Source organism: Anopheles coluzzii, chromosome 2, assembly GCF_943734685.1.
Source record: "Anopheles coluzzii chromosome 2, AcolN3, whole genome shotgun sequence".
NCBI classification, from domain to species: Eukaryota; Metazoa; Arthropoda; class Insecta; order Diptera; family Culicidae; genus Anopheles; species Anopheles coluzzii.
Window position 1 is genome coordinate 53,786,278 of NC_064670.1, and position 23,858 is coordinate 53,810,135.

The following is a 23,858-nucleotide window of genomic DNA, read 5'->3' on the forward strand; positions in this document are numbered from 1 at the left end:
TCATAGCACAAGAGTGCGCGCACAAAATTGTGCTATAGCACAAAATTGTGCGATACCACAAAATCGTGCGGTACCACACAATTGTGCTGTTGCACAAAATCGTGCGGTTGCACAAAATTGTGCGGTTGCACAAAATTGTGCGGTTGCACAAAATTGTGCGGTTGCACAAAATTGTGCGGTTGCACAAAAGTGGTACCACCAAAACACCGCACACTTAATTGTGTGTGGTAGCACCGCACCACACAGTAAAAAGTGCTACTTGACCCATCACTACGTACGACGGAATAAAAAAAAGTTTTCGTCGTTTTCTACGAACAACCTTAGCTTAATTTTTCATAACCGTTAAACTATTAGAATCATCCAAATAATCGCAATATGAATCAAAAAAGCATTTAATAGCACGTGCGAAAAAATCGCATAAGGCAAAATCGCATAAGATGAAGCACAGACACGGACCCTGAGACACTTGCAAGAAAATGTTTCAATACATAAAGTTCGTCTATTTGATACTAAACTGACTTCTTTCTGACCTGCAGAATCGGTCATTTTTTGTCAGTTGGGATTTGACGAAAGAAAATTTTGTTAACAAAATGACGATATTCAACAATCGATTGTACGTTCTACGTAAGCGTTTAAGCTTAGTTCTAACGGATCCCGTCCATCTATTTACTTTCCTGGGGTACTTAAGACAAACTTACCAATTCCCAATCGTGCGTTCAATCACCAGTGTTGGCCCCACCGGATCTGTCAAACATTTAACGAACAACTTTAAATGTTGGCCAGCAAATGGTGCCGCAACGATCCAGTGTGCCGACCGCACACAATATAGCGTATCTTGAGCTCGAACCGTACTGTGTTAGTAGCGCTTGAAAAGTTCGGACGTGTTAAGTTCGCGCTCCTGCCCGAAGGATTGATTCGCCGAAACCCAGCGTTAAATAGTGAGTTTCTGTTAACTGCATTTGGCAAATTTCATGCTGGTTAGCCTACCGGTTTGGTGGGAATGTGGTGGGATTCGTTTTTCGCCTCGCTTCACGCTCCCGCTCTGGCCAGCTGCCGTGTGTTTCCCAGCGTGCGTTCGTGACTGGTTGTGTGACTGTTTTTCCTTCGAGTGTTGTATTATTTTACGTCCGCCAAACAGGTAGCTTTCGGGTGGCGTGATTACTTGCCGTCGCTTGTTTGCGGCTGTCTCTTCGTACGAGGTGCGATCGATTGATTGGCACCCTGATTTGCAGCTACAGATGTGTGTTACGACCGTTGGAAAGATAAAAATTGCCGTACAGCAGTTCACAAAAGATCACCACCCAGAATCAGCAGCAGCAGCAGCAGCAGAAGTATATCCGATCATAGTTTCAGTAAAATTGAATGTTTGCGAGTCGTCTTCTAATCCAGTAATTGAAAAGGGTTTGTGCCATCGTATCAGCCCGTTCCGCCCATGTTCCCTACAAACTGTGTGATGCAAAGGTGATCGGAACACCATCGTAGCCGAAGTTTTTGTTCTATAGTTTGCATCGTTCTGTGAGCCGCAGCTACCTGGCGGTGCAATTAGCCAGCTAGTCCAGCATTTGCCATGTGGCGCGATGTTGCGCTTTTCCGCAAGAAAGCAGGAAAGAAAGTTGCTCGCCTGGTGTGTTTTTGTTGTACGCGTGGATATCTTTACGGGCGTTGGTGGTGTGTGGGTTCTTCTTGGCCACTTTTCGATCGGTGCAAGATGATGGTGGTCTCTCTGGTGCGGATGGTTTTGTTTCCTGCAGCTAATTTTAGCCAGTGGAAGTAGTTTTCGTTCGGGGCCAAGAAAACACACTGTTTATTGTCGTACCGCTCTGACAATAGCGGTCGGGGTCAGAGATGGAGCGAGAAAACGCACTTTCGGCGTTTTTTATCCTCTTGCGAATGGGTGTGTATGGTGGTGTAGTTTATAGGGCGCTAGTTCAGTACTCGGAATGGCGCTTGCATTTTCAATGTTTGTGTTCCGCCGCCCCAACCAAACGTATCTGCAACGGATCTCGAATGAGGATGATTCATGTTTTTTTCGTTCTCAATCTTCGCACCATCAAGGAGAAGAACCAATCGCAGCAAACAAGTCTTGCCTTTGTGGAAGGGGCTCCATAGGCTGGTTGGTAACGGAACGCCGGATGTAAACCGTTTGCCGTTTTGATGCCGCGGCTGTTTGTCTGCCGTTTGCTGTTCGGACGAGAAGCACAAAAAAAATTAAAGTGCACATGAAACAAGTTGTGTTCGCGATGCACGCCATCCAAAGTGTCCAATTTGGAGCATATTTTTGCAAACACAGTTCAGATGACGAAGCGCCATGGCACAGCATTGGGTGACATGCCTACCGCGGGTTTGACACAGCAAACGAGCGCGTCAACAAATTCAGCTGGTCTGACGCACCCGCTCGCAACTGGCAGTGGAAGAGGGACGGAAGATAGCACTAGATAGCATAACCCATCATATGGTCCGCTGTCACAGTTTTCGATCCGGCTTGGCTGCACGCCGTCATGGTCTTATTGAAAGGTACGGAAGTGTCCCGAGCATTGGCAACGACCTCAAAAATCGAAAGGAGCGGAAACAGAACACTTAGTCGCATAGCTTACCTCCTTTTAATTGCACTCCTTTGTCGGATGTCACACAGGACGTAGTTGATAGGTCGTTGAAAACAATCGAACAAACAGTTGACTTGCACCAAACAACACCCCCCGACCGACTGCAACTACCACTTCGCACCAAAGAAGGGAAGGGTTTTCGTCCTTTAATCGACCGAGTCTCGAACCGAATGATGAGTGCATATCAAAGTTTGTGCAAAGCAAAAAGCCAGTGTGCTTCTTGACATCGCCTACTGTTGCACACAGCGAACACAGGCCCACTTTTCAGCAGGTCATTCAATTTCGTGCTTACAGCTCTTCCGCTCGAGACAAGCCTTCTTCACGCGCCGTCCATCATCGTATCATACACGATGCGGAACGCATATCAGCATCAACGTTTTTCTTTTATTACCCACCATTGGGTGGCAGCGAGATAGAGCAAACCTTGGCAGTAGATCGTCAACCGTATAACACACCTAACCGAAAACCTCATCACAACGACCTCGTTGAAAGTAAATCCCGCGTGTATGTGTGTGTGTTAGTGTGTGCATTGCAGGGACCTCCGATGAGAAGGAAAATTTACAATTTAACGGTGCTCTACTGGTTGTCTGCCATCCGTTGGTGTGCGCTGGATTGAAACCCCCCAATGCTCGTATAAGCTGGTGTGTGACTCGCGAGGAGAAGGCAAACCGGTGAAACAGGTGAAACATCAACCCACCAAACGCCTGCTACAGATGTGTTTGTGTATGTGTGCGTAAACGCTTACTCTGCCCCACAAACACGCCGGGAAATCGACGTGGTATCGATTTCCAAAACTCCGTCTACATGAAAACAAAAAGGGAAAGAGAAGTAACGTAAAGCGAACGACAACCGTACGAAGACCGTGCGACTGTGTATGGGTGTGTGTGTGTGCGTGTGGTCATTTAACGTTTCTGTTGATAAACCTTACGCCCAGCCCAGTGAGTAATCGAATTATGAATAACCCCTTTAAGCAAACTGATAACGTTGGTGGGGGCTTGATGGCGCAGAATCGTACACAAGAGGGGGAATCAAACACAGAAAGGGATGATGGGAAAACTCTCGGGCACCATGAATCATCATTCCGTCTCGTACTATGGAACACACATTTCCCGCGGAAAATCGCACCAATTTTGGCGCTTCTCATCGGAAGTGTAACTTGTTGCACAACCATACACACACACACACACACACACAAATACTCGTCCGATCCCAAGCGTTATCGTCCCCGGGTGTGTGGGTGTGTACCGGCTGTAGCTGTGCCAAGCTATTTGCACGAGGGTGACAAAGATGACAATCTTCAGTGTTTTATGCCACCACCCCTCCTCGGTGCCCCTCGATGCGTGTCGATGTGTGCATGGTTTTCGGCTGATTGAAAAATGCATCTTACGATGATGATTCAACGCCAGAAGGTGGTATGAAAAACGTCTCGCGATACAGCTGGACTTTGAGCCGATGGTACGAATACGTCACCGTTATCGCTTATCGACACGCGCATGTGTTCGGAGTTTTCAAACAACGACGCGGCAGACGTTCGCCAACCGGTGTATGCCAATCCGGAAATCGCTGGATACTGGGATGGATTAATGTACTTTCTTTTATCATTGAACGGGTGCTAAGCCCTGTAAACCTGTCTACTGTCCTGTTAATCGACACAGATAAGCCTTTGCGTGCTTTAACTTGACGTAAAGTGATCTCGTTATCGTACAACGGTTGTACATTTTATTGTGCGTGCGTACCTTTCCGCATCTGGCACTTGGCACTCTGCAGTCGTCCAAATGCTTCGCCGTGTTATCGGCATGTCGTACTCCCCCGAACTAGAGACCACCCTCATATGCAACTATGAGGCAGAGGTGTAACAGGGGTAGCGTGACCCGGGAGTGTCAGCACGCGTGTAGGAAACAACATTCTTTGCATTAATTCGATCACTGGGGCCTGGCCTTGCTACCCTCTTCAGTCTCATCTCCCGCCGCAACACGGATCGATTCCTCAACGATCGTCAGCCCTCGCTGCAAGGGCCACAAAGCGACCCACGGGCCTCGCCCTGGCAAAAGGTCAAACGCCCAAACGACCATCGCCCAAGTGAAAGATTTGTCAATCGGACGGCTGGATCGAGCGATGAGATGACCCCGATTAGTTTGGTCGGCCTGTTCCGGGGTACGGAGCGGAGAGGCACTCTCTTCACCTTACGTGAAGACGGCATTTTATGGTGAGGGAAAATTGTAAAAAGAAGGCAACCCTCCTTTCATATGTCCGATGTACGTGCACTCCACACACCACCACTCGTACGAGCGCGCGCGCGACCATTTCCGAACAAAACAGGGTCGCTCCCCTCCCCTCGGGGGGCATGGCGGAGGGAAGTTATGTTGTTGTTGGTGCTGCTGCTGCCATTGCTACTGCTGCAAGCAGAAAACTCCCCTGCCCCCTTCTGCCTCCCCTCCTCTCTCTCTCTCTCTCTCTCTCTCTCTCTCTCTCTCTCTGTCTCTCTCTCTCACACACACACACACACACACACACACACACACACACACACACACTATCGTACAAGGTTGCAGCGTGCGAACGAACGTTCGAGAAATGATTTCTCAATGAGGAAATATCAACAACGCACTGCTGGCCCACCACCACCACCACTACCACTACCATCACCACAGCAGTAGAGTGTGAGCATGGAAGGGTGTACCGCGGAGGAGCAGGTCCACTCCTATTTGCGCCTTTCGACTGCTGAAGAGACATGCCGAACTGACGTCATTTTAAAGTCGCCGGCGAGCCTTTCTCACAGTGCCAGAAAGAGAAAATACGCGCAAATACACGGTACCAGCGCTCATGCACACCACAAGCACGCACGAATCCCCCGGACAGTGGCCGCAGACGGCGCTGGCGGCCGGAGGCAACGACGACAAATTATCGGCGCGCATGGAATTGCGTGCGTGTGACACACTGCACGAAAGATTGTCCGTCCCACCTTCCTGGGCGGGGGGTGGAGTGGGGCGTGGCGACGCTCCATCACCGTCGGAAATGCGTTCCGCACCACTCTTTGCCGTAGACACTCGGTCTGTGGACAAAATCGCTCGCCGTAACCAAATAATCGAGCCGTTTTGAGCCGGTGTCACTGTTGCGCGGTTTGCCGTGAAAAGATTTACTACAACTCCAATGGCGAGCGACTCACAGCGCCAACAAACAACAAAGTCCATTTCCACAACCAGGAAGTGTGTGTGCGTGTATTGTGCAAGGCTCTTTCAGTTTGCACACCAGTTTCCACCCCGCATTGGTCGCGCAAGAAGCCGCGTAAACAACGCACTGCCGAAAGAACTCCCTAGAACCGTTTGGCTGTTGTGTTGGCGCGCGTGCGAACAGCCGACGCAGGTTCGACGGTGTGGTGGAAAGCGGAAAATTTGACCAATCCACACTACCATGGTGTGCCAATTTTGCTATTTGGCGAGGCAAGGAAGTGGTGGCGTTCTGCGACGGTGTGGACTTCGGTTTGTTTGGAAACAGAGCAGGTTAAACCTGTGCATGTTGATGGTGCATGTGGTGGACTCTCCTCCCTTTCCCTTTCCGCCGTGACCGTTAGAGCTTTAAAGAAAAAGGAATGTTCAACGACGTATGTGAGTGTGTGTTTGTGTGTGCGGATTGTATGCTGTCGTTGCCTTTTTCCTCGCCACATGACAATTAAAGAAAATAAAACTGAAACAAACCAGAAAAAAGAAACAAAGGGGCGGCTCGTAAGTACCTTTAAGCCCATTAGGTAGATTTGCCGCTAGGGTCTGAATGAGAATGAGCGTATCGGTAATGGTTTTACGGCTACATCTTCAAGTACTGTTAGTTCATAAATGTCCCTAGTGTTAGGTCTAGGCTAGGCGGATCTGCGTTGAACCTTATCACTAATTAGGTCTCGGTTGGTTTTCTCTTGGCCCTCTCAAAGGGGGGAGTTAACATAGCATTAATATTAATAAATCTAAATTCTATTTTATTGATCCCGCTCTGCGCCCACTTAACTGCTGGAGCTGCATGTAGTGTGCTGTACTGGACTTGCACCGGGTCTTGAGTGGAGATTTTCCGAATTTATTTCGACCCTCACCAAATGCACCGATAGGTTTGTGTGTGAGGGGAGGTGCCCTCCACTATACACAAGGGACGGTGGTAGCATTGTAGTGGCGCCCAAACCCAGACCCGATTATTATTGCCCGTCGCAAACCTCGTCGCCCTTAAACATCTAATTAAAAGCAAACCCTTCCACCACAATTCTACCACAAAGTCCACAAGGTACGGTGAAGAATATTTTGGCTTCGCTGGATTCGATGGTGGTACCGATTGCGGGCTCGCTGACCATCGAGAGACCCATCCAACACACACCCTTACAAAACAACCACCTTCAGCGAGCGTGTGGACGTGGCGGCGGGCTCCGAGCATTGATTGTGTGCAATTAAAAGAGACTGAATTTTTAATATCACTCCCAACCGACCACCCCCTCTCGCGGATGCGGCAGGGTTGAACAAGAGAGATAGAAAACGCGCAGTTTTGTGAATAACATTGTACCTTCAGCGGATGACCGAGGGGCTGAGGTATGTAATGGATTATATTGGACCGATCGCCGAGATCGCTGTGCGGTGGTGGTGCTGCCCATGGGGAGCAATCTAATCGGATCTCGAACATTATCTTACATCACATGGGCCGCATTTTGTTCGCCGTTTAGCGCATGCACACGCGTGCACTTTTGCACAGTACGCCGATCGCCATTTGCTCGATCTCTAGAAGGATCTCGAGCAAAAGGTTGCCTCAGATTTGTGCACCATGTCGAGAGGACAAGTCAATTTGCAATCACCTGCTGACACGTGTGTGCGTGTGTGTGTGTCGGACAGACGATGAAGCAATATCCTGATGACTGGGTGCGCGTCGTCTGCAAAGGGTGATGCGAAATTGACGTCTTCACCCCGCACGACAACGGTTCTCAAGCGTTCATTCATCGAACGGCGGGGATGCGGAGTGCTACGGTGTGCTTTCTTCCCATTTGGCAGTAAATCCCATCATCTTCTGGGCTTTCCATTGCCATTTTTTGCCATTCACGCGCCCGCGCGCGCAGAATACGTCACTTAAATGCTCGTTAGTCACGCTTCATTCCCATTTCTCCGGGAAGGTTGGGGGTCTGGGATATGACCGCGTGGTTAGCGCGTCGCTTCTCAGCTGTTGTTATATTGACGTTAGCAGCCGTGCTGCTGACATCACAATCATCACGGGTACCGTTTCTTCGGCTCTTCAGTGTTGGGATTCTTCGGATATTCGATTGCCGTTGGGAAGATTGGTTGCGTTTATGTGCGCATTGTGCATTATTTTTTATATTGCTAACCTTGGGTATGTATTTTCTAGAAGACGTTTGTTAAATGTTGCTATTACCTTAAGATATGTTTTTATAGTTTTTAAATGAAATGTATACTTGTTGATTACGACAAGGCCGTTCACTTCGAATAAAAAGTAAACAATCTAGCTATACTTTATTCCTTTGCTGCCTTCATATATCTGGCCAGAACTATATTGTGAAGGAGAACTGGTAAAGTTCTGCTCCATAAGATCGCCTAATTTAAATGTCATAAAGGCTTTATGGTTCTTTACAAAATCAAAGGAAACATCCATTTCGAGGGCACGTATTGTTCATTTTAATGCGATTTATAAGATAATGATTAATCGTAATCACCGAGAACATGTGTTCCGGATTTTGTTTTTTTTTTTTACTATTGACCTCTTTGTCGATCAGCCCGTCGCATAGGATATCCGGCTTAGCTAGCAGTAAGACACAATTGTCCTTGATGTGTTGTTTCTTTTCTGTTCTTGAGGTTATGTGCTCTAGGGCTCGTGTCCGAATACTTGTTGACTTTGAAACCGATGAAAATTAAATTAAAAACAAAAATCCACTGAAAAAGTGGGTTTCGGCCGAAAGTGGTGAAGATGCCACCCGGTACCCGGTACTGCTGAATATTGATGAACCACAAACCAAATCGAACAAACTGGGCACACGGGCGGGACCGTTGGCAAGGTTCTATTACAGCTCTTCTTTTTTTTCTGTGTCACGATCAGCGTGGCATGCCCGCTGATATCGTTTAATTTGCATTTTTACAAACTATCCTTCCATACCTCTTCGGTGTTGTTGGCATTTGGGCGACCATCGATGCGAAGATGCCGGTGGGTCCGTATTACAACTCTCGGCATGTGGTTTTCGATCAGCATGGGAAAACGTGTAAAATAAAATAGATGTGTGTTACCCGGTTTGTGCCCTGCCCGGTCGGTCGACGCCCCAGAACACACATGCTAAAACAGGTTCAGAGGAGGGATGAATGGAATAAACCATCCGCCGCCCAACTTTGGCCGAACTAGAGTTATAAAATCAGGTTTCCAGGAATGGTTCATCTTCCATTCGTTCTTGTCGCGTACCATGATGTAACACAGTCAAAGATTTGTGTGTTGAGCGATAAAATCACCTCTCAGCCCAGGTGCTCTTTTGCTTTGTATATTTTGTAGTTCTAGGAGAAAAAGAGCCCTTCCACGTGGTCACTAAGAGTTGGCATACCACGTGTTTGGTGAATTTAACACCCTTCTCTGCACACGTTATTCGATTTGTTTCCCCTTATATTATAGATACTTCGAGCCTATTGGCTACATTCGCCACTATCCGCCACTTCTATAAGTGATAATCAAACACCTGTACGAGGTAGAACATAGCATTGCCCATCGGCAAACAGATGGTGGAGGTTGGCTGTGCAGGGCAGCTTCTCGGTGGAGATGTTTGATTTGCGCTTGGTTACATTTTCTTGCCAAGCCTTCTTTTTAATCTCCAACCTTGACGAACGGCGGATGGCGCTGTCCACCGGCATCGCTAACTTAAAACATTATCAGTCAATTGTGTCAGAGCACAGTAGTGCGATCGCCCACCACACCGGCAGCTGAAAGAAGAACAACGCCTCGGGGTTCCAATGACACACCTTTCATGTTTTACAATCGGGTCGGGTGGGTTTGTGTTAATAATATTATTCCAACGAATCACTGGTCAAAGTTCAACTCCAGCGCAGGTGAAGAAAGAGCCTAGATAGACATCAAGGCACGATCAATATCATGATCGATCGGTAAGTCAACCAACCATCAAATGAGAACCAACGAAGCATTTGCTTCCGGTATCACAGAAGACATTAACATTCCGTTCCGAATCCGGTATCCGCTGGAGTGATACAATCTTCTTCTTTTTTGTTCGCAAAATGAGTTCCATTTAGTGTGGTTCCGGTTTGGTTGCAGTGCGCTCTGCAACTAATCCATATCTACTCTGCCTGGCGAAAACTGTTTCATTTTGCTGTTGACGATTAATCTGCGCTAATTGTGCGGTGTCAGTTCATTTTTTGTGTGTCTGTGTGTGTGTGTGTAACAAAGCAAAAACACAAACCTCTAGCGCGCTGCAAATAAACGATTACTTAAACACGCTGTTTTATGACGACCCGCCGCCATAATACGATCTGATGGTAGGTGAGGTTGTAATTAGCTTGTTAAGTACGGGCGCGTTTTGCACTCAACGTGTTTGTTTGCCTGTCTGCTGGTGGTAACGCTAAGCGATAGCACTCGCCTGGGATACTATTTTGCTGCCCATCTGCATGGGAAAATCTCTTTTTACTCGCACGAGATGGTTGTTTTCAGGGCCAAAAAAAGGACCGTTGCAAATTCTGTAAACACATTTCTAAAAAAAAAAGACAGACTGCAAAATCATTAAAAATAGAGAACAGTTTGGTAAAGTAACGACAATTCGTTTCACGAAAACTGCAACACCGTCTGCAGTACGCACCACTCGAGGTTCTTCGGTGCCACTACTCGTGTGATAATGGTGTGTACCATTAGCGCGAAGCGCGAAATCCTCGAGAACGGGCGAGTGCGTACAAAAAGGACCGGAACGAACACGAAAGACTTCAATGCGCGGTCGAGCGAGGTGCCGTTAAGAGCTTGCCCGTCAGAAGTGAACCAGCGTCTGCCGGCTACGGTTGTGTTCCCGGGTGCTCTCTACTATTTTCCAACTACGCAGTGAGGAGAGGTAAGCGATGTGAGGGTGCAACCAGTGGAAACAAAAGGACAGTAAAAAAATAGAATGGACAGCCCTTTTTGGCTAACCTTCAAGCCGATCTGTTTGCTCGCCCTGTTTGCTGCTCCGTACTGCCGGTTCCACCGGAAAATTAGTGATCCGTTCGGAGAAGATGACCTTAGCAAGCAATCCTTACCAACAACAGCAAAACGCGCGTGTGTGTGTGTATGGTTTTGTGTGGCCTCTATACTTGCGAGAGAGAGGAAACAAATGGTTTGCGCTATCATGAAAGCGAAAGTGAATGATCTTGAGAAGCGGTGCAAAGATGTAGAGGTCGGTGCAAATCAGTGAATGAACGTCGCGCGGTTGCTGATTGCCCAGTACTGGTGTGCACCAGAAATGGCCCATTCAGGAGTGGTGATAATAGCGATCATCTTGGCACTAGTCGCATCACGGAATCGAGTTTTTCTTCTCCACTCTATTGGGGACAGCATAAGACGCACACACACACACATAGAAACTCCACGCCAGTCTAGTGAATTGTACAAATAGCAACAAACCAGGCACGTTTGGTCCATCGGTTCGGTTGTGTTAGTGGTCACGAACTTGGATGTTGCTTGCGATCGCTTCTTTGCCGTTTTCTTCTGGACTAGTCTCGACGATGCCTCGGCCGCCACACAAACACACACACACACACACTCACCGCCCAGTAGTGCCACGGAACGTGACGATGATGACATAACTGGCGGGTATGCGCACGCTGTGCCTTTTGCCTGGTGTGTCGGTTGGGGGGGGGGGGGTCGCTTTCGCGCTGTGTTGTTCGTTTTCCGTTGCTGTGGAGTTTGCCTTACTTAAGCCACTCTCCGGTGGCTTCTCGGCTAAATGTGCGAATGCGTGTGTATGTGTGTGTGAGAGAGTAGCGGTTTTCTCGTACGGAAACTCCCTGGACTGCTCCCCCAGTAGTACTAGTGCTAGTCGCCAACGAAGGAAAGTGAAAGAAGTCCCACACACCACCATGCTTTGCCTTACTTTGGGCAGCGTATGTGTGTGTGCGCTTGCAGTCAGTGATTATGGGTTTGCGGCGGCACGTCTCGTGACTGGGTCGTGTGCAAGCAAGATTGTACCCTCCGCCCTGGCCCGAACTGGCTCTCCTCACGTGCGGCTCATCAGCTGCACCCAGCAGCACCAACACCACCACCAAGAAGAGAGTGGCAAAAGGCGTAGAAGAAGAAACGACACGATAACGAATAGAAGGCAATGCATAGCAGTAAAGCATAATCACGAGCACACACACACTCAGCAGCCCCCTCTGCAGCTGCAATGTACCGGTTACGGTGCAAAATCGAACCATCTCGAAGGAATCTGTATGTGCAACACCCCCAGCATCGAGAAGCAGCGGCAGTAGTACACACACGTAGTGCACTTACTCTCTGCGCTTACCTTCTTTTTTTGTTTACTGCAGACACATTTCGCCATTCACCTTTTTTGCGAGAGCACACTCCATGTGTGTCTGTGTGTGTGAACTACCGATTGCACGGCGTAAAAGTTCGCAAGTCAGCGAAACGAGAAAAAGGAAACTTTGCAGCCTTCCACCTTGTGCGCGGCACACATACCAAACAGCGCAGGCGACGAACCCTGGAACCACCGATCATACTCGTCCTACTCTTGCAGTTTGTTGTCCGCTTCTTCAAGGTTACCGGTTGTGTGGGGGACCACAACCAAAGCAAGCAGCCAGAGGTCCGTCTGTCCATCGATAATCCGACGATTTTCTCCTGCTGTGTGTGTGTCGTGTGATGACGGGTTTTGCCCAATCCCTCGGGCGAAGCGCAACCCGCCACCCCTATCGTGTACTTATTCTCCTCGCGCAGTGGAGAGAAGTGGCGAGGAATGCCACAGTAGGTGACCAGTTCTTCTGCGCACCTCTCCCCGCAACCCGCTGGAATGACGTCGACGCTGGATGGGTAACGGTTGTTTTCGGTGGTTTCACTATCGTTTGCATTACATAATTGCGACAAGTTGCGCATGTTGTTATTTTGCGTGACAGGCAGGCGAAACGAAACGATCTTCTGCTGCGCTGCGGTAGGGAAAAAAGGGAAAACAATACACAGACACACACACACGTTCATGGCACGCATGGGAATAAAAGTTGTAGCCCTGAAATGTGTACTGGTACTGCCACTACTGGACGTGTACCGGGCACAAGTAGTCGATTCTGCAGACAAACCGGTGTGCAACCCGTTGTGCGCCAGGCAGTGTGTAGTGTGATGAGGATCAGTTGAGGTTTCATTCGCACCTGTGATGAAATAAGCTTTTCCACACAACCAACAACCAGACATCCTCAACATAAACCGCTCTCGCAAACGATATTTGCGCTTGCAACGAAAAATGATGCAAATCATCATCATCTCACATTATATTCGACGTGTTTCGCTTCACTGTTCGATGCGTTCGGTTTCGGTGGGGTTTCTCATCAAAAATCGCTGTTTTGTTTCTTCCTCCGCGTGCTTTCCATGCAACGATGTGACCGAATGGGGGAAAGGAGATGTCGAATGAACACCGCCGAGCAAAAGGGAGGGGAGAGCAACCGGCGATCTTGGCCTAATTTTCGCTTTCGTTAGCTTATCATAGCGGACACCGTGCGGGCGCTCTACGCGCTTGTGTTGTGTGCCTTGTTGTCTTTGAGCGTGAGAGCGTGCGATCGAGATGCAATCTTCCACCGCATTTCAAGCAGATTAGCCCCATCCCCCTCCCCCTCTCCCAAAGGGGGATGCAACGAACTCGGCGATGTGTTTTGTTATGCTTTGCTGTGCGTAGATTGGGGTCGTCGTTTTCTTTTCGGCTGACAAGCAAAGATAACAATTCTACTTGTGTTTGTTTGTGTATGTGTGTATGATTTTGATCATCAATTTAACCTATTTTTGTCTCTTTTCGTCGTCTTCCACAGATTCGCTCAAAATGGCACAGATTTTAACCAACATATATGACTGGTACAGAGACCTCATGGACAATCAGAGCGGTAAGTGAAGAAAATGAGCCATTTTTGGGGTGGTGTAGTTTGGTGCGTACTGCTGAAAGAGAAATTACGAGCTACGGATTCGAACAAACGCCAGTGCCGTCCCACCATCGTCATCCACAACAGCAACGCCAGGGCAGGGGTTGATGACTATCGGGACACTTGATCGGACGAGTGCGTTGTAAACTAATTAGCGACACTAATGCCCCGGCAACGGCCGCCGTCGCCGCAGTCAAATGGCCACGCTTAGCAAATCGGTCGGTCGCGCCGTCCTGGTGTCGCACACCGACGTCGTTCCATCGTCGGTTTGGCGCGTGACCTGCGTGTCGCATCAATTGGCTTCGGGGCATACCGAATCAATTACCGATCGAAAGTAAGCCACCTTCCGTCGTTGACCGACCGCTGCTGGTGGGACGGTGTTTGGCTTTAACATTCCATTCCGAACCATCCCTGTCACCCCCGCGTCTCATCCACGGGTGTTGGTATGATTATGCATTCCATTTGGCGCTGGTCTACGCCGATGTGTGTTGTGCAGTTTTAACCTTCGTCGCCTGCGCGCTACCTGTGCCACTGCTGCTGCTGCTGCTGCTGGCTTAATTGAACGATCGTCTGCGCGATGTGTAGCGCTCACAGGGTGCATAATTTTCAAACGCCACCAGCAGCACCGGACAGCGACGACGACTATGGCAGTGAAAAGCGGTCGAACGGTCGGGTGTGGTGTCAGCGGATAAGGGAACGGGCCCAACAATTTGGGTCGCCATTTGCCGCAACCTTAATGAGGGCGCATTGATTTATGCCCCGCGACTTGCCCTGTGTGGCCAGACGGTGGCAGTTCGGACAATTAGACATGCACTTTCTCCTAATACCAAATGTTCTTCTTCTTTTCTCTGTTCGTTTTTGCAGATCCCCGCGTCGCCGATTGGCCCATGATGTCCTCGCCCTTTCCCACTCTAGGCCTTTGCATATTTTATGCGTACTTTAGCAAATCGCTAGCACCAAAGCTTATGGAGAAGCGAAAACCAATGGACCTTAGGAATACTCTAGTAATTTATAATCTCTTCCAAACTATCTTCAGCACATGGATATTCTACGAGGTAAGCTCACACGCCCATGCGGCGGCTGATTATCAACGGACAATGCTCACATTCACAGTCGCTAGTTATCATTGCTCGTTTGGTGTGATCTTGTTTTCCCTGCATTATCTGTGTGTGAGATCGTTTGTTCATTTCAAACCCCTGGTTATGCAACGCGACGATGAGATCCGGTAGCATTGAATTTACATTTTCGATTTTCTTTTTTTTTTGCGTAATTTTAAAAAATGCGCCTCCCTTACAGTACCTTCAAAGTGGATGGGGAGGACGCTACAGCTTCAGATGCCAACCTGTCGACTACTCCGACAACCCACTCGCTCTACGGGTAAGGACACATTTTTGCAACTGATATCCTTAGTATTTGCTTCTGTTTTTGCCTGGTTACATTCGAGACGCGAGTACTTTGAACGTGTCACACTAACTTGCAACATCTCTTTCCTTCTTTCCCCCCCGCTCACTGCTCGCCAGATGGCCCGAACGTGCTGGTGGTACTATGTCTCGAAATTCACCGAGTTCTTCGACACGCTGTTCTTCATCCTGCGGAAGAAGACTCAGCACGTCTCGACGCTGCACGTCATCCACCACGGCTGCATGCCGTTCTCGGTGTGGATGGGCATGAAGTTCGCCCCCGGTAAGTGCACCTGCGCGATCTGCGCCAACCTCTCACCTCCAACTGCTGGGGAAAAAATAGGTCAACATGGAAAGGATTACGCAACCCACTCACCAATCCCCTTTCGCTCGAGATGATGTATGAGAAGGCCAACGCAAAAACAAAAATCTCTTCTCGAAAAAAGGAAGACATTTGCAGGGCATTATTCTTCTTTTTCTGTCCCTCCCCGGTTCCCCGGTCAGCCTCGGTTGCAGTATTTTGGAAAGGGTTGTCCGTTGCTTTGTGCCACCATTTCTCTTGGCGCTATTACTTTTATGGCTCGTTGCTATTATTTACACTCTCTCATTACGTATTAACGTGTCCGGATCTTCGTTTTCGGATCTGACAACGGGACAACGGGACGAGGGGACATGTTGTGAACTATTTTTGCCACAACCGTTCCTACCGCTCTGGCCGCTGATAGCTCGATCGACTTGCGGCCTTGCCTGGTGTGCGGCACCGGCTTCCCGTGCCGCAGAAACCGGTTTGTCTGACCCCGCGTCACCACTTTTCGATGAATGATCGACATTCCGGGATGATGTTTCGTGCCGAGGTAGGAGGGAGAAAGGTTTGTGTGCGTGTGTCTGTGTTACAAAAGCTCCACGACACGTTTCGTTTACATTTGCGATAATAGCGAGCGAGAGAGAAAATCAATGACACAATACTTTCACAAGACGGGAAGTATGCTTTAGGTGTAAATAACTTTCATTGGCGGAAGTTGCTAAATTGCTATCTCTAACCGCGTTTGCTAAGTGAGAGGCAATCCTATAGGTGGCCTATAAATGAGTGCAAATTCGAATTCGCACCTCGCAGGCGCGTTGTTCCACATTGTTTCACAGTTCCAGGGCGGCTATATTTGCGATCTGTATGCGCGCCCGACGTCATGAAACGATTAGAATTCAGTGTCTGTCCAGTAGCAGCAGCTCTCCCTACGCAACCGCCGTCGTCGGCAAGCAGGTTATTTCGCTTTACAAGCGTAAAAATCGAGTTTGATCGAAAGTCGAACGGCAAAGCAGAAAGTAAATGGCAATCCTGCTGTAATTGATCACACGTTTCGTACTCTCGGCCCCATTTGTGCTTTATCTGTGTCTGTGTGCAGAAATTGTACACGATGTTGTAACTGGCGCACTTGTTTCTCGAACCGGCGATGATGATGATGGCGAGAGAAGGATCTAGTATCTGACTCGCGCTCAATGGAACTCGCTTGAAACCGGGCGTGTTCCACACGATGGAGGAAAACTACTCGAGGCTACAGTATGGGCAGCATGCAAAAAGTTCCCTTCTCGAACGGGAAGGGATAATTATTTAACCTTCATCGTTTAACCGATCGGATTGTGATAGAATTGATCGTGAAAAAAACGCTAATGGCTTCATTATTTAATGTAGCTCGTTGAAATTTAATAATCATTTGTCTACATAGATTATCTAGCACGCAATGTTTGGCTGATGCATTATTGTCATCTATTATCAGTGATCATCACGCAGCACATACCCAATTGCACACTTGTTCGCTGCATGTTCATGTGCAAGCGATTGGAAATTGTATTTTCGTGTAACTTGTTTCGCTACTTTGAAACTGCTTCGTGATCATGTGTGATCATAGCCGCCGTGACAGATAGTTGTCGAAATTTGACTGTTGAAACAATTTCATATGCTTCAGCTACCTCAGTTTTGTTTACAATTATTCCGACTGCCTTTCTTCTCCTTCTTGTGATCGTGCTTTAGCAGAAGCTTCATCTATGAACGCGTTGCCTTACATCACACACAAACAACAATACAAGTATTGTGTTGTTACAATGTCTTGATTTTACTTTTGCATTGCTTTTATGAGTATTGCACCCGGTTGCCTTCTATTGCATCAAACCGATCGAAGTTAATAACTCGTATTTGTAAATAATTTACGAGTTTCTCCTATTCAGAAATGGGTACAAGTTTCCACAGTTTGTTCATGTGAGACGCTTAACTGTGTCCAAAAAGTGTAACAATTCAAACAAAATTATTGCTTTGCAAGCATTTTTCTCATTGAAACTCTTCCTTCTTTTTCGTTCGTATCACTCAATATAGGTGGCCACAGCACATTCTTCGCAATGCTGAACTCATTCGTCCACATTGTGATGTACTTCTACTACATGGTGGCAGCCCTCGGACCAAAGTACCAGAAGTACATCTGGTGGAAAAAGTATCTAACTGCATTCCAGATGGTAAGTCATTATCCGGTTTGGGGTCGATGAATTCTTAGCGTGTGGTGTGTGTGCGTGCTGCTCGCTCACTAAGGCAATTATCGGCTTAGGCCACCCTTTCTGAAGGGCGCATCGTCGTTTAAGGACGACGCTACTGGTGGTGTGCGATGTTTGCGTCTACGTGAATTGTTTACTTCCGCAATTCACTTTTGGTAGTGACACCGGAACCGGTACCACCACCTCCCTGCCTCCAACCCGCAACGAAAGATGTTCGAAGGCTAACTGGATCTAGGCGTGCTGGTACTTGCAGCAGCAATAGCACGCACATATCAATCTTGGGCCGGGATCCATTTCCGGTCCGTTCGAAGTGAGCGCGATCGTTTTCACTGATTTCGTCATTTTTTCCAACCTTTGCTTTGCAGGCCCAGTTCGTCGCCATCTTCACGCACCAGTTCCAGCTGCTGTTCACCGAGTGCGACTACCCGAAGGGTTTCATGGTGTGGATCGGACTGCACGGTATCATGTTCCTGTTCCTGTTCTCCGATTTCTACAAGCAGGCGTACAACAAGCGGGTCGGCCGGGCCAAGCGGGAAGCGGAAGCACTGCTGGCCAAGTCGCACGCCAATGGCAAGCTGCACAACGGAGATATTGTCAACAACAACCAGGGTGCTTGCATGGTACGTAGTGTATTGTTTTTGTGCTCGACTCACGTCACCAGCCAGCCTTTTCAACATTTCCAGAACCATTCGTGTACTATGCAAAGAAAAAAAGTCTCTTTGTCATGCTTTCGTCACAGTTTTGGATGAATAATTGGATGTGCCACGAACGCAATCCTTCCTCCAGTGGCACTAATCATTTAAACACGCTAATAAAGTTCTTTGTGACGGTAGTGTGGCGATCATCAATCGCCGAGAGTTTAGCGCAAATTGACGTCAAAATGACGATCAATTGTCGACAATGACTGGTACTTATTTGCAATGAGCGATTATTTGCACACTGACTGTTGGTAATTCAATCGAGTTCAACAGGTTTGTTTTTTCACCCGTTGGTTTTTTGTTTATCTCTCTACCCGACTACATTAAGGTTGAGATTTCTTGCGCCCTTTAGCGTACGACGGACACCTTTTCCGCTATTTTGTTTCACTTGAACGCCACAGCTTCTCACCGGAAAGACACGCATGATTAAAAAAAAAGACGAGCTCTTCAAGGTTATCTGAAGATGAAACGGAGCATTTACCATCAAAATAAGCGATAGTTATTACCTCCCCTACTCAGCAGGAAGAGGGTGTAGGATCTAATGATGCAGAAGCAAAAGGACGCCTATTGTTATTGCTAGCTCAGATCGGCCGACGCGGCACCTGACAGAAAGGTCATAAAAGTACACTGCCCAAGGGCAAAACGACGCTATGAAGAGGTCTAAAAATCACATGCTCGCCACACTCGAATTGAGTAACGAGAGTGCGCAAAGTGTGTAGCCTCTGCGTGCGCGGCTGCGTGTTGTGGCTTCTCTTCCTAATGTGCCGAACAAGTTTGCTTAGTGTGGCAAATTGTTTATCTTTTATGTAACTCCGTTCTGGTGGATATGTTTTGCCGCTCAAATGATTCTCCAGCACACACTCCGGTGAAGGATCATACGGCGGGGAAGTAATTTGTATTGCCGATTGTCGTTGAAGTGTCGGGGCAGTGTTGGGTAACGTATTTGACCATACCAAACACGATGCTGCTCCGCAACGCGAGCGTCTCGCGCCGAGCGTGTCGTGTACGTTTTCCCTTGACCTCTCAGTGGTTTTTGAAGACTTTTCCTGTCCGGTTGAAATCTTCGTATTGTTCGCCTGTTTGTTTACTTCCTCATAGCGTAGAAGCACAATGCGCGGTAATTGCGGAACGTACGTGATGAGATTTAGCGCTTCTCCCCAAGCCCCAAGCAGCGCGCAGAACGAGTGCAAATTTTCGCACCTTGTAAGCAAACTCGAATGCCCAGAAATGATACGGCTCGAATACACAAACGCAGGCTTCACGTAATATCCGTTCTCGTGACGCGCGCACTCTGGCCCAAGACACTCCTATGATTGTTTGCTCAAATATATTGTTCCCTTTTTTGTCGTGCATATTTCGAATGGTACTAGTTTTCCTCCGGTTATTTGTGGGGTTAAGCTAAGCACCACTTTGCTCAGTAATTAATTACAATCATTTGTTGCCGTAACGAATTGCGTCAAATGTTCCACTGGATGAGTGTATATGTTTGGGTTTTTTAACCTCCAAAGTGATTCGGTTTGTATAGCATCGTCAATTATTCTATCAGTATGATGTGTTTTTGTGGCAGTTTGGAACAGAACATTCAATCCATTGTACTGTCCAATACCCAGGAATGTTTTACGAATCATCAAACTGATGGATCGTGGTGAAGCTTTGCTCTTTCGCAGTGCGCAATAACAACGAAGCAGTGCAAAAAAATAATATTTGCCAATCCATTAATGATGGACAGTGAGATTGATTCAAGAGTGTGAGGAAACTGGAATGAAAAGTGCGCCTTTTTTTAGTATTTGTAAATACTTTTTTTTTATTTTCGTGTACGCAAATTTGTTTCTCAAACTTTTATACATTCTTTGCTTAATTCATATTTAGCATTTACTAATGTGGTACCTTTCGCTCTGCCTTCCTTTCCTACGAAAAAAACAGCCCGTCCTGAACGATGATGACGAACTGCACCAGCGAAAGGTGACCGGAAATGGAATCTACTTGAACGGCGGTGCCAAAACGGCGAATTCCTACAGCAATGGCAATTCGAACGGTTTTGTCGAATCGATCCAGCAGTCGAATGGCGGCATCGGCGAGAACGGTGGAGCACGGGTGCGGAAAATCCAATAACGCTAACAACAACTAGATATAGGCCTTGGTGGTTAGCATCATCATATTCATCATCATCATCATCGTCATCATTCAAATCTTCTCGTCATCATCACCGCCCCCTCCCCAAAAAACCCCACCATCATGAGTGTCTGTCACCTGCGTGTGTGCATATGTGTGTGTCCGACTGGCCGTTCTACGAAGGGGCTGTCTCGAAGTGCTCTAGGAAGAGCGAAAGCAACTGCCCGTGCACCACCGCGGAGCGAGGGAATTGTTTATTTTTAGTACGATTTTGGCTAAAGATGAGTTCAGTATTCACTTGCCCCGCCTCTCCCCCAGAGAATGGGATCGCGATCGTCACCCCGGTTCGCAACTCTTTGCACAAATATATCATCATCCTCCATCCTGTTTAATGCTGTGGTGTAATACACGCACACAGTGGACACGCAGAAGCATATGACTAAACGACGGCCGAACAACGGTGCTCAGTAGCAGTCAGTGGCGCAAGAAACAGGATGGCCGGAGCAAACGGAACAGTACTCGAAGCCAGTATGGACCACAGCCTGACGACACGGTGGCGGGATACAAGATGGAAGGAGGGGATACCGGTTTGATGGTGGGAATGGAGTGTGCACCACGATCATAATATTAATGTGTGAAGATCGAAGGTCCCGCACCTCCAGAAGAGCAGCTACGGGTCCCTAGCCACAACCGGATCAACACACTCACACACACACACATACAAACGCGTGGCTCGACAGGAAGCTGCTGCATTATGGATAATGTATTTTTTGGAATGTTTTACATAGTACCAAGTAAATTAGGGCAGGGCATGAGATAAGGATACGCGTCGAAGGTGTCGGCTTGCGTGTAGTAAGCTGCTTACTTACCACCCCACCCATAGGTGTGTCCGTGAGGGTCCATCGTGCATGGGAACAGTTCAACTATCACGTTTCGAACCAGACGATGCTGGCGGCACACAACCGGGTGTGGTGTGTTGACCCTTCGAAGAAACTATAAACAATACGATCAAGTTGGTAGTTAGTCGGTGGTGTTAGATTTTTTGCGTTTACTTTGTTTTTGTTTGGTTACTTGTTTTTTTTTAACAGTCATATTGTACAGTACTAGAGAAGCTTAGCGAACCAGAGACAGGATAAAGGGAGGAAGACATATAGGAAATGCAATACCTGTGTACCAAAACAATTGTTTCGTTACTGTATAAATCAAAAAGATGATATAAAACAAATGAAACCGCATAGGGAACAGAAAAAAGGAAGTGGAAGAGGAATAAAACAATGCTAGCAAAACAGAAAAGCGTGATGAGAGCGAGCAGCCGATTATAATAGCGTTTTGAGGAAGGATGAATTAGTAGCAACATAAATTAAAAATTGCTGGCGCAGCAAAATGAGCGGTCTTAATGCCAAGAAACTGACTAAAAAAAGAAAACTATCGATGTTGTATGTGATTGTATGTGGACTGTTTCCAACATACGCGTGCGCGGTTTGTGTACAGCAGCAGCAGCAGCAGCAGCGATTCGGTATAGTGATTAAGGGCAAACGAAGCATGGTGGCGGTAATAGGACATGAGAGTAAAGAAAAAGATTAAAAAAAAAACAAACAAAACAAAACAACATATACATTCTGTCGATTCCTGTTGTCGGGACGTCGGCATTGAATATAAAGTTAAGAAGCGCAGTGTAAGTCTAAAACAAATGAAGAAAAATCTAAAATCAGAATTGTATCGCCTATTTGTTTGTGTTTCTTCCTTCTGTCTGTATGTTTCGCGTCTCGGACTTAATTGTAAAAGGTGGGAATGTCCTACCAAATACGCCACAATATCGTCATAATGTTGTTCTTTACCTTTTGTCGCTCAGTTTAAGGGTATTTTTGTATCAATTATTGTTCAGTTGTCAGTTTTCCGAATGGATTGTTCCAAAGATGGATTGTTTGAACCGTATGTTTTGTATCATTCGTCTTGCATAAATGTTTCACTTTCACAAAAATTGTTTCACTAAAATCTGATCATTTATGTTGCCTTATCAAGAAAGTCAAACTTTTGTTCCTTCTAGTCTCCCTGCGATCGCTGTTGTTTAATTAACCTATGTAATTAATCGGAGATGGTTTGCTTTGCATTGTTGCGAGTAGTAATACGACAACAGCCAAACAGCCGGTTATGTGTTTGGCACGCCATGCTTCGTACGAACGAGCGTCGTCAGCTAAGGATGTAACTTTTTTTTTTTTGGCAAAGGCGGGTATTGAACATTAACTGTGAAGTCTCGAAAGTCTGTACTTTTTCCGTATATAGAACAGAAAGCGAGGAACTGATACCAAGAAGAGTTTGTTGCTAGTTTTTAAATCTTTCTACATGGTAGGCTTTCGAATGCAATGTTTCGCGAGACAGCTGAATGTGGTTAGCTTTTAAAGAGAGCATAGCGCAGAGCGCATATGAACAGCTGCTGCTACTACAGCTGCTACGCCCCCGAATGCAGATCGAAAGAAATACGATCACCAACTTTTCTACGTGTGTTGTGGGTGTGTTTTGTCATGCTTCCTTCTCATAGTTCATTGTTAGTGAGTAAGAGATACGAGTACGCTCGTAGGTCATAGGTATGTATTGTTTCTGTAACGATCTTCAATGCTATCTATTTTGTTTACTTTGCGATTTTTGTGTTGTATCACCGTTGGGAAACATATTTGTTTCGTAATTGTTCTATTTTTAAATCGCCCCATTTTTTTTCCGTATAGTTATACGCACATAGCACAAGAAATGACAATCGTCGCTTCGTTGTTAGCATTTGATAGTGTTATGGCTCGCAGCCGGCACAGTTCCGGTAGGATAAAATCGAAGAAAGTGAATGTTTCACCCCACCAAGAAGTATGTGGATGGAGTGAAGAAACAAAAATGCAAACACATGAATTGTAGTGCTGAGGTTTAAGTAAAATGTTAAACGCTTGTATCTGAAGGGGGAGAACAAAACTAAAGCTGAGAGAAACCATGCATAGCAATAAGACAGGCATAACAACACAACAGCCAGCAAAATTGTATAGCAAAGCAAACAAAATACAGGAATGGAGAATAAAGAAAATAATGAGTAAATTAAAATGTGTCGCAATTTTTATTTTTATTAATTGTGGCGGATTTACAGTGTCGGGGGCCCTAAGCAGTAAGAATTCTTGTTGCCCTCTGTACATGATTTCCGGGACGTACCTATTATCCGTCTTGGAAAATGTAATATTTCAACTGCCTAAATTGTGTTACTGCCGTGGGGGGGGGGGGGTGCTCTGGGTTCGACTAGCACGGGGCCCCAACTTCCATCGCCCACGGGGCCCTCCTTGCTAATACAGTCGCATATTCTATCAACTGTTATAGGTGCTGGACTAAAACTCCGCGGGGCTCCTCATCGACGGGGCACCCCGCAATTGCTTACTT

The 23,858-nt window shown here is 47.1% G+C and overlaps 1 protein-coding gene across 2 annotated transcripts; it reads left to right on the forward strand.

Moving 5' to 3' along the window:
• The first annotated feature begins 813 nt into the window (after positions 1 to 813).
• LOC120951871 (elongation of very long chain fatty acids protein) lies at positions 814 to 22,164 on the forward strand. 2 transcript variants are annotated; one of them, XM_040370850.2, is made up of 8 exons: positions 814 to 938; positions 13,595 to 13,666; positions 14,567 to 14,757; positions 14,999 to 15,079; positions 15,223 to 15,385; positions 17,468 to 17,604; positions 18,006 to 18,260; positions 20,262 to 22,164. In XM_040370850.2, exons 2-8 carry the CDS (start codon positions 13,606 to 13,608, stop codon positions 20,448 to 20,450), a joined length of 1,077 nt encoding a protein of 358 aa, XP_040226784.1. In that variant the 5' UTR covers positions 814 to 938; positions 13,595 to 13,605; the 3' UTR covers positions 20,451 to 22,164. The 2 variants fall into 2 exon arrangements, with proteins under 2 accessions (XP_040226784.1, XP_049463158.1); XM_049607201.1 differs by lacking the exon at positions 814 to 938 and adding an exon at positions 10,529 to 10,662.
• Positions 22,165 to 23,858: the final 1,694 nt, after the last annotated feature.

Bases quoted from the DNA above. Each gene is read 5' to 3' on its own strand.
- LOC120951871 (XM_040370850.2), top strand. From the start codon at position 13,606: ATGGCACAGATTTTAACCAACATATATGACTGGTACAGAGACCTCATG. The intron at 15,080-15,222 runs GTAAGGACACAT...ACTGCTCGCCAG, and splicing joins ACAACCCACTCGCTCTACGG to ATGGCCCGAACGTGCTGGTG. The intron at 18,261-20,261 runs GTACGTAGTGTA...CGAAAAAAACAG, and splicing joins ACAACCAGGGTGCTTGCATG to CCCGTCCTGAACGATGATGA.